At 40.8% G+C, this 18,172-nt stretch overlaps 1 protein-coding gene across 1 annotated transcript in view; it reads right to left on the bottom strand.

Moving 5' to 3' along the window:
- Nucleotides 1–7,053: 7,053 nt before the first annotated feature.
- Nucleotides 7,054–18,172, bottom strand: part of SQOR (sulfide quinone oxidoreductase) — a 199,970-nt gene continuing 188,851 nt past the window's right edge. Inside the window, exon 10 of the mRNA XM_085644239.1 lies at nucleotides 7,054–7,377. Coding sequence (XP_085500365.1) covers nucleotides 7,317–7,377 — 61 coding nt within the window. The 3' untranslated portion in view covers nucleotides 7,054–7,316. The remainder of the gene's footprint in view (nucleotides 7,378–18,172) is intronic.

Raw genomic sequence — 18,172 nt, 5'->3', positions numbered from 1 at the left:
ATAAGTGGCATTAACATCTCAATACTGCTCGACTGAACCGCCCATGAATGATAAACCCTCCAACCAGTGGGTTACACACCGATCTCTGCTGTAGGGATGCAGCCCACTGAGCTACCTTACTGTCTTATATTGGCAAACATGAACGTTGTGTTTATTTCCCTGATAAAATCTCCTCCCCTGAGAGCGCTGCCCATCGAGCGCAGAGTTGAGTGGTATTCTAGATAGTCAGTGTATTCTAGAACTTTAGTATGAGATGTTACTGTGGAGCTTGGACTGTTTACAGTCAGTTAGAGGCTGGGAGTTGGAAAGTGGTTGCACCTGATGGGTGGGGTCTACTGATTACTCTGGATTAGGTTCACTTTTGACTACGTGTACTTTTCTACACTGGTGACGAGCGGTAGGAACATATCAAGAGTGAAGACACCAACATCACATCACCATCTGCAAATAAAGGATACTTTATGATAACTTTAATGCTACGACATCGTGAGGAAACCAAGCTTCCGGCCAGCCCCACATCATAGCACCGTTAATTTTTTTTAATAGAGTTTTATATAGCGCGTACTAGACCCGAGACATCGGGTATCAGAGCGCTTTATGTGAGCATCTGTTTCGTTACAGAAGAACACATTCATTTTTGTTAGGCAGGGGGAGATTAAGTGATTTGCCCAGAATCACAGGATGTTGAGCGTCGTTGCTGAGACTCGAACCTGGTTCCCCAGCTCCGAGGTCGATCGCTCTAGCCGTAAGGTTTCATCCTCTCCCCATCCCCGCTACAATCTTCAAAGCACTGAACTCACAAACGCCACCAAACCTGGTAAGCAACGTCAAGATCTCCACATCTCTATGAAGCACTCACAGAAACAAGAAAGGCATAAAATAAAATACAAGACGGCACACCTTCTCTTCCTCTGCCCCAAGGATGGGAACTCCATGCTCATTTGCTCTCCTGCACCTTTGGAAGAAACTTAAAACCTATCTCAAGTAAGATCCTCTCTTCCCAATGCCAGACCCCTACTGAATAGTCTTCCAACATCTGTATGTCCCTAACATACAACACTTTTGTGTATAATTCTTTGTTGCTTTGCCATTAGTTATGCGCTTTTTATGTAAGCCATAGTTACCTGTTGTGAATCCGCAAGACTCAGCTTTAATTGCAATCTTGTTTATTTGGAATCAAGTACAAGAGGTAAAAGGGTGCTGGTATCTCCTCTCAGGCTCAGTAGTTGAATGCCTGTACACTCTACAGTTCCATTATAAATATACATTCTAAGTGATGTAGAGACATTCCAATAATAGGTTCTAACATGTTAAAGTACTAGATTACGACACATCCTCTTTCTTAATAATAAAAGACACAACAAACCACTAAAACTACACACTAAAAAAAATATTTAAAGGACAATATCCAATGAGTGAATTAATTGCATACAAAATCATTTAAAACTTTAGGCGTGATGATTCGTCTGCCATACCTCGTAACGACAGGCATATTATCCTTGCAACCAGTTTGTTCAGGTTGGTAATAATTATCTGAGGTGGTTGGCAAGTCACTATGGGTAGAATCAACCGTTAATTCAGAAATTGTTTCATTGATTGAAACGCCAGGTGCAACTCTTTGCTTTGTTGCTATATCTATACAAGTGGTCTCATTTGGCATGTTAGGTGTAAACACAGGTGTAGTACCCGATTTTGAACTACAGTCAGGACTTAACCACCAGAAATCACCACCCATATCCCTTTCCTTGACAGTTTTGTCACTGTTTGGATGTTGAAGTCGTGCAATTGCAACACGGCTCATGTGATGAATACTGCCATCGTCTAACACGACCGTATTACGCATTACCTTGGAGATTTTTCCAACTTTCTTTCCCTCTTTGATTCTGACCCATTGTCCGACTTCTAAAGTTACACTCTTGGTACCATGTTTAGAATCAAAATATGCTTTGTTTTTACTTTGTGAATTTGAAATACATTCTCTGACCTTAGTGCAATCCCATACATATTTCTTACTTCTACCCATCCAGGTTGGGTTAATTTTGCAATAGGGAAACCTTCCTTTCATTAGACCAAAAGGGCTTTCACCACACGTATCGTGCACTGTGATCCTGTAGGACCATATCAGTTTGTCAAGTTCTATATCCCAGTTCTTCCTTTCTTTGCTAGCCAATTGTAGCGCACCTTTAACCACTCTGTTGACTCTTTCTACCAGAGTTGCCCCTGGGATGATACAGGGCTGTAAATCTTTGTATTATACCGGTGGCACCCTTGAATTGTTTCATAACATCCGATTTGAATTGTACCCCATTGTCAGTCAAAATTGTAGCTGGTAATCCTTCTCTAATAAAGCATTCATCAAGAAATGTAATTACTATATCAGTATTAATGTTTTCCACTACCTTAACCTCAATCCATCTGGAGAACAGGTCTACTAAGACCAAAATATATTTACATAGACCATCTTGCCAAATTAAGGGACCCATAATGTCCAAGGCTAAATCTTCCCAAGGTAATTTCGGACACCCTAAAGAAGACATTGAAGGGTTAAGTGTCTTCTGACTTTTGTCAGCACCATCAAAACTTACGCAATCACGAACCTGTCTTTCAATTTCCAGGTCTAATTTGGGCCACCAGTACAATGCTTTGATGTTTTTTTTTAGTTCTAGAGACCCCCTGTATGACCCTCGTGTCCAATTTTTATAATTTTCTGTCTCATGCCAAAAGGAGGAATAATTCTTTCACCACGACAGACAAACTCTCCATCCAGACTTAATTCGTCTCTCACTTCCCAGAATGCTCTAATTTGTGGATCAGATTTGTCTTCATTCGATCATCCATTAGAAATTTTATTCATAACCTTTATGAGTAATAGATCCTTGGAACACTCTTTTTGCCATTCATCTATCTGTAAACCGCATGGCTCAGGAAACAAATTCCAGCTACACAATAATCATTCCAAATACTCTGATCCACTTCTCTAAGTGGTAAGGATACTCTGCTCAAGACATCAGCTATAATATTCTTGACTCCAGGTACATACTGTACCTCATAGACAAAATCCTGGAGTCTCATAGAAAGTCTAGCTATTCTAGCTAAAGCTCTGCAAAGGCCTTCTGTAGTGAGTAGTTTGGTTAAAGGTTTGTGATCGGAACGAAGAGTAAACTTTTTTCCCCAAATAAACTTCCTGAAATGTTCCATTGCCCAGACACATGCCAAAGTCTCTTTCTCTATAACAGAATACTTCTCCTCACAAGGAGATAGTGATCGTGAAGCAAAAGCTATTACAACTTCTACACCTTGTTTTGTCAATTGAGAGAGAACTCCCCCTAGCCCTGTGCCACTGGCATCCGTAGTCAAAAAGGTTTCAGCAACAGGATCAAAACCTTGTAAGGTGGGTGCACTGGTGATTGCATTTTTAATTTCTAGAAAAGCTCCCTGACACGCAGCATTCCACACAAACGGGGTGTTATTCTTCATCCATTGTCGCATTTCATACGTTTTTTGAGAAAATTGGTTGACAAACTTTGAATAAAATTCTGCTAATCCCAGGAATGACCCGAGTTCATCTTTGGACTTAGGTGCCGGAAAATTAACAATTGCTTCAACTAGTTTAGCTTTGGGTTTAATTCCTGCGTCACAAATCTCATGTCGTAAGTATGTGACTTTTGCTTCTGCAAATTTACATTTGCTGTACTCAGCAACCAAACCATTTGACTCTAGAATTTTCAAAACCTCCCTTAATTTAGAATCGTGATGAGATTTGTTTTTTCCCACGGTTAAAATGTCATCCTGAAAAAATACTACTTCGGGGATGCCTGCTTTCAGGGTCAAGAACCACTTGATGGTATGCAGCCGATAAATCAAGAGTTGAAAAAAATGTAGCATAATGTGTGAGACACATCTCATCAATTCTGGGAAGAGGAAACTGATCTACTAGAATGTTATTATTCAAGTACCTCAAATCCACACATAAAAGGGCCTATCCATTGGCCTTACGAGCCGCGGCCAATGGAGAAACGCATTCTGCAGCCTCAACTGTTTCAATAACATCATTCTCCAATAATTTGTCCAATTCAAGTTTCACTTCATCTCTAACTATGAATGGTATGTTGCGAGCTTTGTGTATTTTGGGGATGGCACAGTTTTTCAGAATAATTCTATGCGTAAAACCTCTAAGCTCACCCATTTGAGATGAAAAAACAGTGGGAAATTCTTCTAGTACCCATTTTTTGGTGCTTTCACTCTCGCAAGCAATAAGGACCTGCTCTTTGCTGTTAGGGATCTAGAATGATGTTGAGGCTTTTCTGGTCTTTCCATCTAAGGACTGGAGGTCCTTCTTTAGCAATGTATAATTTTCCGGTTGCATGTCTACCTTTGAATCTAAAAACAAGTACTCTGAATCCTAAGATATCAATTTTTTCACCCGTGTAGCTTTCGGGGGTGATGTCACTAGGTTCCAACCCACTACCAATACGTGAAATGAATAATTCTTCCCAAATCTGTTTGGCGATGATAGTGTATGGTGAACCGGAATCGGCAGCCAACTGGACTCGAACACCTCCCAAAGACATATGACAAATGGGTTTAATGGAGCAATTATCAGAAATATTTAAAACCACATTTTTTGAAGTTCTTCGTCAGATGATACCGAATCACTGTACTGTTCAGAATCGTGTATACAAGCTACCTTACTCTTGGATTTTTTGTTGATCTTTCTTCTGCAAGCTTTTGCAAAGTGACCCACAATGCCACATCCAAGACATTTTGCGGATCTTGCAGGACATCTGTCAAAATTAGCCGAATGGAGGCGACTACCACATCTATAACATATTAAGTTCCCTATTCTTTTGGGTTCAAATCTTTCTTTTTTTTTTACCATCAGTTTTTGGATCTCTGTAATTTTTATAGCTTGTTTTTCCCTCAGAAATTTTATTCACCACTTCAACATCCTTTTTATCAACAGAACTTGCTTTTGCACATCGCTCAGAAAGTTCTGCTTTTTTAACCATAGCAATAATGTCCTTAAGACTACTTTCACCCTCAACCCATAGTTTATCTTGTAAACTCTTGTTTTTGGTGTACATGACGATCTGATCCCTGATCAATTCGTCATGTAGCTGAGCAAATTTGCATTTGCCTCCGATTTTCTTTAATGCAGAAACAAATTCTTCAATACTTTCTAGTTTATCTTATTTTCTCTGAAAGAAACTGTCTGGTAGCCGCTATACATACTGTGGGAGAAAAATGGTCATCTAAATTAAGGATTGCAGCTTTAAACACATCCATATCCCCCCAGCCCTTTCATGTTTTTGTAATTCATTGTAGACCCTTAAACCCTCAGGGCCTAAACAATACATCAGAACTCTTTTCTTTCTTTTCTTTCAGGAGAAAAGGTTCAGCTGGAAATCTTCCATGTTTGCAATGTAATTCAAAAAGTACTCTTTCCAGTCTGTCCATGCTACAGGTGGTTCTCCTGGTACGGCTAGAAATTCCCTAGGGGTGTTAATGTGCATGGAAGTTATAGCAGTCACAAGTTCACCCGATGTTGCGCTAGTGCCAGCAGTATCAGGCATGACCAGAGAGATAATTCCAAAACAAACTAATGAAATAATTAAAAAAAAAAAAAAACTTCTGAATAGTTCAATGGTTATGTTGAGAGAAAACAGTAATAATGCACCTGTTAGTTGAGGAGTTCAAAAAGTCTGTTGAAATGTGTGACCCAGCACCCTTAGAATAGGCAGTGACTACAGAACTTTAAAATGCATCCAAGCCTTTGAGAATATAAAATGAAGAAAGTACATGAACACCTAGAAATAATAAAATCTAGGTAATACCCTAAATAGCTGGATGATAACTCGCCACGTAGCCTTTATAAAGAAAATCCGGTGTAGAAGCGTTGAGCCGACGCAAAGTTATTCGTTGTAATGCTGTCTCTGTGGAAACCCGATACCTATGATGGCCGCCGTCGAGCGTGACCTTGACGCACGCTGACCCAGCGTGAGCAGAGTCAGTCGGAGAGAGCGTCGCTGTCGTCACACTCATTCCACAGTCAGTGAGGAGGAACGCACTGGTTGCGGTGTTTGAATAAGATGAGCGCGAACGATGCGGGATTCAAAAGTAAGTCAGTTAACCGATAAGCGGTAACCGATCCAGTCTCTAGTTAGGATAATGATAAAACAAGTCCACGTGGCTCACCTCGACTACACGCTGGTATCTTCAGGTCGCTCACAGGTTGTTTTCTTGTGTAGAAAGTTCTTTTGTTGATTATCCTGTGTTTCCTTTACTTCTTGTGTAGTTGCACTCCGAAATGGTTTCCGCTTCTTAAATAGGTTGTAGACGGACTCTAATCTTGTAGATACTGTGCCCAGCCCGTCGCCAAAATTGTTGTGAATATGCAAGACTCAGCTTTAATTGCAATCTTGTTTATTTGGAATTAAGTAAAAGGGTGCTGTTATCTCCTCTCAGGCTCAGTAGTTGAATGTCTGTATAGTTCCATTATAAATATACATTCTAAGTGAAGTAGACACATTCCAATAATAGGTTCTAACATGTTAAAGTACTAGATTACTACATTAACCAACTTCTTTAAACCATTTATTCTGCTTCAGAATAAGCAAAGTTACATGATATTATAAGTTGTTAATGAGCAAGGAAGATGTGTTTTCAATTTAGACGATCACTTCAGATAGGAAATATGCTTTGTATAATTGAGGTGCTATTTCATCTTGCATCTGTGATCAGCCACCCGATCCACTGCTCATGACACTGAATGTTATTCAGGTGGGTAATATAATTTAACCTTCCAGCATACCCTTATTGTAGACCTCTAAACAGCTTGTCGATAAAAAGCCTAGTCTTGTCTGTAAGGCTATCTTTGATAGGAAATAAAAACTGCCCCTTCTGTCACTCAGAATTAATTTCTTTAGATCTAGGCTGAGGAACAGTGGGAGGAGGAGTGCAGTGCAGACGCCCTGCCATGCCTGCCTGGGATAAAAAACATGAACACTTCACATTCTGGTGCGGTCTTGAAAAAGACCAAATATATAAAAAAAATTACCAAACAATAGTTTATTTAAAATAGAGGTTTTTACACAAGCTTTCTGATAGCATTAAGCACATATTTAAAAGCTCATAAAGTGCATTGCCTGAAAGAGTTTTCATATTTTTTTGAATATTTACTTGATAAAAATAAAACGAGAATGGTAAGCTTCTCAGTGTTTATAAAAAAAAGTTGGTTTCCTGTCACGATTTGGTTTGTGGCACAATGGTTATGAAATCAAATTTGGCTTTGATATGCAGATGTTTAAAGCTGTCCATCACTTTGAGAATCCCAGATGCATTAGCTTTCTTACAGGTGCAGGCCCTCCCCAGTATCCCCTGGAAAAAAAAAAGAAAAAAGCTTGATTAAGTGTTATATGTAGAACAAATGATTACTTTATTCCGAATGCTGTCAAACGTTTTTATATGGACAGGTATATTTGTACACAATTGATGTTTCAGTGTTTTAAACCGCATTCTTGGATCTACCACTGGGAAAAGGTTTCATACTAAACCGAACACCTTGTGAAGGAGAAGGGTGTCTAACAGGTTCTGTAACAACTTATTGAAGAACTGAGACCGTGATCCCTACCAGTAAGAATTAAAGTGACCTTATCAGAACTGAAATGTTCTTCTTAGTGAAAAGAACATTTCACATTAGATGAAACGTCACACCACCATAAAGCATTGCTACTGAGCAGCTTGTTTGCAATAACACAATCCAGATATCCAACACATCAAACATAATCCAGACCTGGATACCCAGCGCATCCCTGAAGCTCAACTCAACCAAGACAGAATTCCCGTGATTTGCCAGGAAAAACAAACAAGATACATTAACAAACCTTTCTCAATTACATTAACTTTGACGGCTTTGAACCTCATCTTTCATCAAACGTCAAATCACTTGGAATCACCCTCCACACCAACCTCAAACTGAAGGAACACATTGCCAAAAAACACAAAGACAGCCTGCTAGAAGCTCTCTTTTCTAAAGAAAGTGAAGCTGTTTCTTACAGAAAGCGACTTCAGAACTGCTGTTCAAGCCCTCGTAATCTCACATCTGGGTGGTGGTAATGCCCTACTACATGGCCCCACAGACTTCATACTGGCACCCCTAAGGGACATCCTACACACTGAAGCATGTCTCATCCAGGGCCTGTAGAAATATGATCACTTCACCCATCTCCCCTTGCCCGCCAGCACCATCTTCAAAACCATCTGGATCATTTACAAAGCCATCATAACCAGCCCCTCGATTATCAAGCTCAACATCCTCATAATCTCTGGCTGTTCTTGGCACATCCGCAGCCAGGACCTCATCCGATTGCAGACTAAGAAGTATAACAAAGAAAAAAAAACAAGACAGCAGGCCTTTTTCATCCATGTGCCCAGGATTTAGAACAACATCCCGTATCAATCAGGACCACCCCAACGCTGTTCCAATTTGAGAAAAAGGTGACAACTCACATTTTTTAAAAACACTACATCACAATGCATGAACCATTCACAATCCAGCGTCCTCTTCGATTACTTTTTTTACTTTATGCTTTTCTTTGACACTCTACAGTGCTCCACTGCCTTTTGGCTCGGTTTAAGATATAGAAATACCATATGCAAACATACACAAATGACTTTATAGCTCCTGCCAGCAGAGAACAGATTCAGTTCAAGTAGTCTATAATAGCTGACTGTGGAGATGTCATGAAGGAGTGCTGTATGCTGGATTTCTACAGCGTTGCACTGACTTGCACAGAGGTTCCTACTATTATATGGGGCCTTGTTCAAACTTGGAACACAGTGCAAATCATCTCACATTAAGTGTGCTTAATTTACCACACTAACAAGAATGTTTATTAGGAAGTACTAGAAGAATCAGTAAACACCACTGACCACCGATTCATTTATCAGATGATTTACTGATGTTGCAATAGTATTTCTTCGACAGGGGTTCTGTGTTCAACCCAAAAGGGTTATATTTTTACATTACATTATTTGTAAATTAGGGACATGGCAAAGTGCTATAGAGCATCATAATGTGTTAGACAAAATCACTTCTACTCTTGTGATATCTAGACATGTAAGTAGTATAAGCCTAGAATGTCCGGCCTTAAAGTCAGTGCATGGGAATAATAACGGGCCCCAGGCGCTGGCATTTTTATGCCACAGGAATAGATCCCTCAATCTGCTCCATCAATTGTCATGTCAGTGTACAAACAATATTATTGATACACATGGTAAATCATCAGTCTCTACACGCATCATTATGTCACTTTCATGTTATCAGTAAGATACAACAACAACAGTACCTTGAAATCCTACACATAATGTGTTGAGATTAGAAGAACTCCTTCATCAGGTGCAGTTAGTGACAGCTTTCAAAGAGCAGCAGTATAGCTATGGCTAGCCAGTTAAGCCCCCATCTCCTGATTATTAACCATTTAGGTCACACATGCACTGTTCAATATTTTAAATTTCCATTGGTGTATTAAGTATTTATGTCAGGAATTCCATGTTACTTCTAGGTTTTGTGTTGTTTCCTGTTAGGTTGTGAGTGCAACTCATTCCAGATGACAAGTTTATGCATGAAGCTGAACGTTAATTTTCGGGGAAATAACCCTCGCTTGTAACCTGTGGAAATCTCTTTACCTTCAGCATAGCCTAGGCTGCTTTACATAGAGATCTTCCAGGTGGGTGGAGATCTCTTTACCTTCGGTACAGCCTATGCTGCTTTACATAGAGATCTTCCAGGTGGGTGGAGATCTCTTTACCTTCGGTACAGCCTATGCTGCTTTACATAGAGATCTTCCAGGTGGGTGGAGATCTCTTTCCCTTCGGTACAGCCTAGGCTGCTTTACATAGAGATCTTCCAGGTGGGTGGAGATCTCCTTACCTTCGGTACAGCCTATGCTGCTTTACATGGAGATCTTCCAGGTGGGTGGAGATCTCTTTACCTTCGGTACAGCCTGGGCTGCTTTACATAGAGATCTTCCAGCCTAGGCTGCTTTAGCTCCGCTGAAACTCTGCTGCGTGGTGTGGGTTGTTTAATGCATCCGCTTAGGAAAGATTTTTGTTCTTCTTCAACAAAAAAAACTACCAACTTTGGAGTTTTTTTTTATTAAAAAAACAACAAAGAGGTGTCCCTGAACCACCAGAAACTCTCCCTTACGGTCCCGAACTGGTTTGCCCTAAATAGGACGTATAGTCTGAAATGCTTTGGCTGACGCCCACATCTCCAACTAGTATCAGAGGTTTTTGCCAGACGGGCCGGTGTAGGTTCTTTCATCAGAAATGTGGTATTTACCCTAAGTAAACAGAGTGGCGGATCTTCGAGTTTCGTGACGCGGATACCTGCCATGTTTTTTAAGGAGTACCCTGTTCACTAAAGTCTAAGTCAGGCCTTTAGTCAGCCCAATAAAGGTTCTTTTTAAAGCAGACACAGCGACTACCAATGTTATTTGCTAATTTATTCAAAATACTATAAATGAAAAATACTTTGTTTATCACACTTTTACAAGGGCTCTTCCATTTCTCTTGCTCCTGTGAGGCTTACACTTCACACTACTCTGGCTACAGGAGGAGCCATTCTACTGCATTACCTCTGTGAAGCTACACAAAGCTTGTTCTTGGGTGGGTTTCAAGAAGTTGCAGGACTTGTCTGAATTCTTATAATGTCCACACTGCCATGACTGGTTAGTTAGTGTTTGCCTACGTATGAGTTCATCAGAACAGTGAATTTGAGGCAAGGTATCTGCATTTTACTGCTGAACTCCTGAATTCCACTGGAAGTAGCATGTGTGAGGTCTATCCCTCAACCCCAGGATCCATTTACTGGCAGCTGAGGCAGGGACAAGAGAACAGCCCTCTGGTAAGACCTTTCAGGAAACTAATGTACCTGTGCTAGCAGAAAACAAGCATTGCCAGAGTCAATAGGTCATAGTGTTTGAGCCATGTAGTACAGCTGCTGTGTTGCATGGCTAAATGTTACCAACAATGGTGGAGGGGAGCAAGGGATGGGGTAAGCAAGGACCAGGGAAGAGGACAAGGGAACAGGTCAAGAAATAACACAGAACGGGGATGGGGGACAGGGTAAGCAACGATTGGGAGCAGGGGGACAGAAGGAGACAGAGGGGACAGAGTAAGTAAACATTTTATTTTTTAAAGTAGTTGGAAGGACACTGCACTGTACAAGGAAGCTGTACTTTGGTCATGCTCTAGGGCATGCTCCAGGGCAGGGACAAACACAGAAAGAACAAGTGAAGTAGGCCATCGCTGATCAAAGAGACAAGTACATGTGAGTCACAATGAAACCAATGAATGGTACTCAATTAGCAGTCTCTAAGCCCCCTGTTAGTAAAAAAAAATGTCTTGCAAGCAACTGCTCATGCGTTGTCTCATGCAAGACATAACAAGCATTTGCAATGCAATAGGTCTCGCATTATTAAAGTTTGAGATATTGGCATTGCTAATAATAATGCAACACCAATAGCTCAAACATTCAGTAATTCAAGACCTGTTGCATTGCAAATGCTTGTTTCCTCGTGCATTTGCACCACACTTGTACTATCCTTGGTTTAGACCAACCGAGTGGTTCAAAAGCTTACACTGACCATCACTACAAACGTCACTGCAGAACTGCCTGGCACAGAGGAAAAATTGCTCGAAACCGATACTAAATAGCCAGGAGCCGATGTCATCTTGCTGGCACCAGTGTGACGTACGTGATCGTGCCTCATGTCTGCATTGCTTATCTATGAATAGCCCAGAGGTGAACTACGTCCCTTTGGCGTTGTGAAAGCATTTCAGCACTAAACTTTTGCCTGATGCCTGTGGTGGGCGCTATGTAAATGTTATTTTTTATTGTTAAATATCAAGGACGTTAAGGGTGGAAATTAGGTCTAGCTAGAGACAGATATTGGGTCGGACTGGTATGCATCAAATATTTGGGAATCCAGTAACAGACCGCTACCGGTGGCGAAATGTTCTTCCTTAGCAGCTAGGGTCACTGTTGCCAGACCCAGATTGCCATTGTGGAAGCATTTGCAACTTTATTCTGCTTCCAAGCCAAGTGTGTGCAATACATCCCACAGGGACAGATGGAGCATGTATTTAAATAATGTGAGGAAAAGTGTCCGGGCGTTAACTAGTCTGAGGGGGCGCCTGGAATTCATGTCCTCATTGAAGCGCTTTTCCCCAAGGCGAAATGTACATACATGGAAAACACGTGTGAAATGTGTAGGTACTGCGATCATGTAGCGCTTGGTACTGGAGGTCGCTAGTTTCGATGCGCTCCCAGTTTTCGCATGCAAAGCATGCATTAGGGTGAGGATTTAAGCAAATTTTATGGGATGTCGTTTTAATCGGGGATATAATAAGTGACTTAACAGGAGTGCTCTGTGTTCAAATGCATTACATGTACATATAGTGCGGTCTCAGTAATAGCATGCTCATGTACCCTGTACTTGAAAAGTTATATTAAATTACATGATGATGTTTCTATGGCACTCTAATAATATCAAAATAATGGGCGCTTAGAAGAGGTATACGGGTGGTCGGAGACTGGAAATAATGGGGCAGGGACATTTCTCATCTAATGGGTACATGACATGAGGACTACGGGTATGACGTGTTTTAGTCAAAGGCTGAGCGCGTGGACAGACCCGTAGAAACAACTTCATAAACTCAGTGCACCCTTCTCAAAACAGCCGAGTTCAGATCTAATGGGGACATGACATGATGACTACGGGTATGACGTGTTTTAGTCAAAGGCTGAGCGCCTGGACAGACCCGTAGAAACAACTTCATAAACTCAGTGCACCCTTCTCACAACAGCCGAGTTCAGATCTCTGAGACTGGGGTCTTGTGTGGTTGTTTTGTGTGAGGGGGAAAGTGAAAGTACCGCTGCATGAGGCTTGCGAGGACGGAAGGGGGACAGGAGATGTGCACACCGCGTGGCTGTACGTGCGCGTACACCAACTCAAATCCACCAAAACCTGCGGGTGCCCATCTCCTATCCCACTTCCGAGGCAAGTCAGCAACAATAGATCTCGCTGGCGACAGCAGCGCTCCGTGCTGCTTTCGCCAGGCGAGACCTAAAAATGAAAATTGGTCAAGAAAGAATTAATGGAGTAAGCCAAAAAAGTGGGCCAAAAAAGGTAACAAATAGTCAAATAAAATAACATGAGTTAATTCAAAGATGAAAGAATGTTATGTGGTTGTTATCTGTGAAACAAAGTCGGACCTTATCATTATATTGGCTGGCTGGGGTTGCACACATTTCTGAGGTTTCCATCACAGATCAGAGTTGTCGAGTCATCCTGTAATGATGTCTTTAGAAGTGGGTTCAGCTTCGTCGAGAAGATAGACAAGTATAATTTGTGGGGTGCGAGGTTGCTGCTTACATCCATTGGAAAACTGATGATTTTGGGGAAATGGAGAGTCGGCCTTATGCAGGTTTTTAAGTCACTTCACCAGAGTCACAAAGTGGAGTACAGCATCTTTTGATTTATTTCCATAGTTGGGCTTCTCTGAGGAGGAGATTTGTTTGTTCTCATAATAGTACTAGGAATAGTGCAATGTGACCCCTGCAAGTGAGTAGAAAAGCCCTTCCCAAAAGTCAGCCATTTATACAGATTGATTAATCACATTTTCCAAGCAGAAGATGAAGGCAGCAAAAGAAAATTAAGGGAGATGACTGTGCACTATTACAGTGGTATCAAATGTTCCCCAGGAGCACCAAAGTGAAAACCTGGTCAATGACCCATCAAGATGCCCAAAAGCTTTGACATATGCATAGTGCTGCATATCTTTCTTCTGAACATCAGGGAATATTTTTTGTATTGAAAGATCCTAATTCTTAGGAGGTTAGGTAATGCAACCCAGCCACACCTGATGTTCTAACACAGAGCTTTGTTAAAAAGGGATGTCCAAGAGGATTGGATCTGCACCAGATTTCACATATCTACGTAAGAGGAGTTTCCATACAGTAAATTGATGTGGAACTCCTCTACAGACTCAGTGGCTCGTTTTGATCTGGAGCTATTTTGGGAACCCTCAAAAGCATGTGATAGGTGTCCATTAATAGCTTTATATAGCGTGGATCATGTGTGTGCAGACATCAGAGCACTTTACATTTTGCAGTTACAAACAATGACAATTTGAAACAGTGCAGTGCAGATCCTAATACACTATTACATGAAGACGTGCATTATTACATAGAAGGGCGTACTTCTGGTGTCGCTCTCGATTAGGGGAAATAATCTTCTTTTACTCTTTCGATTTTGGGTAAATGGCCTTAGCCTTAGAGACTTTTGCCACTGAAGTTTTCCTCTTGTTTTGGGATAGTTCAAATAAGGGTTTCGGGGCTCTGTTATCACACTTCTAATGGTTTCACTTGAGGACGTGCTGAAAAGACAACCATATGATGGTTTACTATCTTCTCAGAAGGGCTTTCCCAAGGCTTAGCTTTGCCGTTTGTATACCCTCCTCTTGTTGGTGCATTATAGACTAGTGTGCAGCAGTATAAATTAAGCCTTTTGCTGGTTGCTTTTCTACCTGTTCTTACAATTACAAATATGTATTGCAGTGCAATGTAAATGTGTAACGCAAATGCATGAAATGTAATGTAAAATGCATATGAAGAAATGGCTATTTTATTTAAAGTTCTCGATCATAACCGAGCTAGGTTTGCACTCGTACATACATACATACATGCATGCATCCTGCACATCACCTTTACGGAGTAACCGTAGTCATACTACTAAGCATGTATCCAAAATATTTAGAACAAGCACATGTTAACAAACATAGTTTTAATAAATCAGACCTACGTTTTAACCATATTGCAAATCCAAGGCGTTTCAATCATAATTTTTGTTATTAAAATGATATGAAGTGACCCAAGGATACGGAGACTCCATTCTACACACCCCTTCTTTGGAAATCCAGAAAAATGTGACTTAGCGTTTTGCCACAGGACTCAGACTAGTAATAAAGGAGGAATACCTCTGCAAAGCCATGCTGTAGGAGCCTGAGCGGTGCTGCGGATTATTAAGCATTCCTCCCACACATTCATCAAGTTTATATATAGAAACTGAGAGCTGCACGAAAAGGTTTTGATACTGTAAAATAAAATTTTGTGCAGGCGGTTGCATAGTATTTATAATGCCAACATGGCCACACAATGAAACAGCAGTGGGGAACAACAACAAAAGTGCAGGAAACGACATGGGAGGAAGCGAAGCAACAATGGGCAACCAACAATGAGGGAATGCTGATGGGGGAACCAGCAAAGACAATGAAAATGGAGTAAGAAGAAATAAAAAGATTTCTCAATCTCAGAGCAAGCAGCGGAAGAATACTAATCAAAATAGCAATCAGTAATAGGTCCATGCTCCACGGAAAGAAGAAAGAAACAAAGAGAAAGTAAAACCAGCATGGTCTAACCAATTAGGAGCTAGCAAAAAAGACTGACAATGAAACTAACGAATGGTAGGCAATGGCCAGGCTCCAAGCAACTTTTAGATTAAAGTCCACAAAATGTCTCACAAGCAGCAGCACATGAGCTGTCTCAGGCAAGACCTAAGGCCAGGGGTGTGGAATTTAATAAAATATTTACTTGTCCATGGGGCAGGTTGCTTCATAGATCTACTTGTCCTGTAACAAAATCCACTTGTCCCTTTTGTGCCATGTAATACGGCGACAAATTACGGCAGCAATCTCGTTATTTAAGAGTTCTGATATAGCCTCACTAATTATGCCAGGGCTCGTACCATAGTAGGGTTGAATACTAGCAATTCCCTTATGTTGCTACGTTTCTGCAGATCTACATGCTGGGGCTGAAGGTAGTGGTAAGCAATAGTTCAAGGGTTGGAATGCCCTTTTGAGTCTGTGCTAACCTACTAGCTTGCGTGTTTTAAGGGTTTGCACCAACTCTTTTCTAATCTTTTCCCATACTGAAAAAGGTTGGAAATTTACTCCTGATAGTGGCAGACGTAAAACTTCTTCCAGGCTTGGGAAAAAAGGTGGTTGGAGGAAAAGTGAACTTGAAACATTCAGATTTTCACATGAGCAAATCTACACATGCACATTTGCTCATGCTAAAATGCAGTTCACAAATATTTTCTAGGAGTACTATTTCTTGGCCTACTTCTGTAAATTCTTGTGAATAACGGAAACTATATATATGCACTTAATGCAAGGATATATACAATGGATGCACTTTTGAGACTTTCTTCAATAATTGGGCCTCTAATTAGGCCTGGCGTTAACCATGACCCTTTGTGTTTAATAAAATTCTGTCTCTCTCTTTTTCTCTCGTTCTATCAGGTGGCTTCACTGTAAGTGACTGTATTCTGCTCTTTTACAAGGAGCATATTGGCACACAAAGTAGTTTTGTTCAGTGCCTGGAACTGCTGTGGCAATGTGTGCTTTTTGAGAGCAAAAACAATTTTTGATTTTGCCAGTGCTTCTTAGAATGGTGAGGGCCCAGCAGCTCGCACACCGATAGGATTTTACAAAAACCATACCTAAACAAGTCACGCATTGACAAAACCATAAGGCTGACCACCAATTTCAGACCTACTGGCTTTGCAAATGCTTGTTTATTTTTGTTTCCCATAATCTTATTTAAACTGGTTACACTGATTTTCCATTATGAATATTGTTGGGAAATGCAAGCATACATCAACATGGAGCTAAATGATGCTGCAAAGATATGGTACCTAAAACCTTACAGTAGTTTAGCAAAATGTTTTTTTTCCTACTTGCATTTTTTTGTGAATATTTTATTTTGAAAGCAAAGAATCATCACTCTTGCTTTCAAGTTTTGGCAAATATTTGCATATAATCAGAGAGCATTCTGGGAGCATTATACATAGCCTCGTATTACTAATCTTTGAAAATGTGTGTACACATTTATACTGGAACCACAGCAGTAGTGCAGGTCGAGCTTACAGCATCTTTGCATTAATGAACCATAAATACAAGCTTGAACAACATTTAACACATGGACACAAATATTACCTTAACTGCAGACATTGCCCTGTCCTGATCCATAATGTGGTACTGTAAACTGCCAGCCAAAGGGTTTGTGCAGTATGGGGTTGGCCCTACTTGTCCCAGGGACAAACTACACATGAAAACTTGTTGCCCTTGACCCCAAACAATATATCCCGGGCGTCAGGCTATAGGAATTCCACATCCCTGAAGGCTCATACTTGCTGAAGAGATGTACCCTTAAACATTCCCATTGTGGTGTAACTAAATCAACGTTCAACAATCCTGTCTGACTACTGCGTCTAAAGAGTTCTCTTCCTATTTCTCTTGTTCTTTTTTATATTGTAGTACATTACGTATTATTATGGGAAAAGTCGCTGAACTTCATAGACCTAGAAAATGGAAGTCAGAGTCTTTTTCTGAGCAGCTTCTAGATTTTCCTTCACAAAAGATGACCTAAAATGTAACTAGAAGACAGTTTCAGAACCCGGAACTTCTATGTATGCACATATATATCTAGATTACTACACTCCATTATGATAATGAGTAAATCTAAATTGTAACATCCCAGTAGCTGGGAACAAATTGACTTCTGCTCAAAGTGTAGAGGTAGCCTGGTGATCTGAAAAGAAGCTGCAAACAACAGTCAATAATGTCTCTAAACAGCACCTGATACAAACAAAACAACATATGCTTAGTTGGTTTTATTACATATATTACAGCCACGCCCCTCGGTTACAAGATTTTCCACCGCGACCACATTAACAGACACAGAGGTGGAATCACCATGAACCACAAGGAATCCATGCACACATCGATTTTTGAACATCTCAACTCAACTTCCAGCTCATAATTGATGGCAAAACCACCATCAAAGTCACCCTCGCCTACAAAGCACCAGGACTCTGCCCTGGCTTCTGCAACACCATTACCAATTTTATTGTCCCACCAAGGCATCAACACCGAACACTACATGTTCGGCGGAGACCTCAACTTTCACCTTGACGACCTCAACAACGCCAACACCATCAACCTTATTGACAGCATGAACAACATCGGCCTAGCTCAGATAGCCACCAACCCCACTCACATTGCAGGACACACACTAAATCCAGTCTTCGCCACCAGCAAATCGCCA

This window comes from Triturus cristatus, chromosome 3_1 (genome assembly GCF_964204655.1).
Source record: "Triturus cristatus chromosome 3_1, aTriCri1.1, whole genome shotgun sequence".
NCBI lineage: Eukaryota > Metazoa > Chordata > Amphibia > Caudata > Salamandridae > Triturus > Triturus cristatus.
This window is presented reverse-complemented; position numbering and strand designations above follow the sequence as displayed.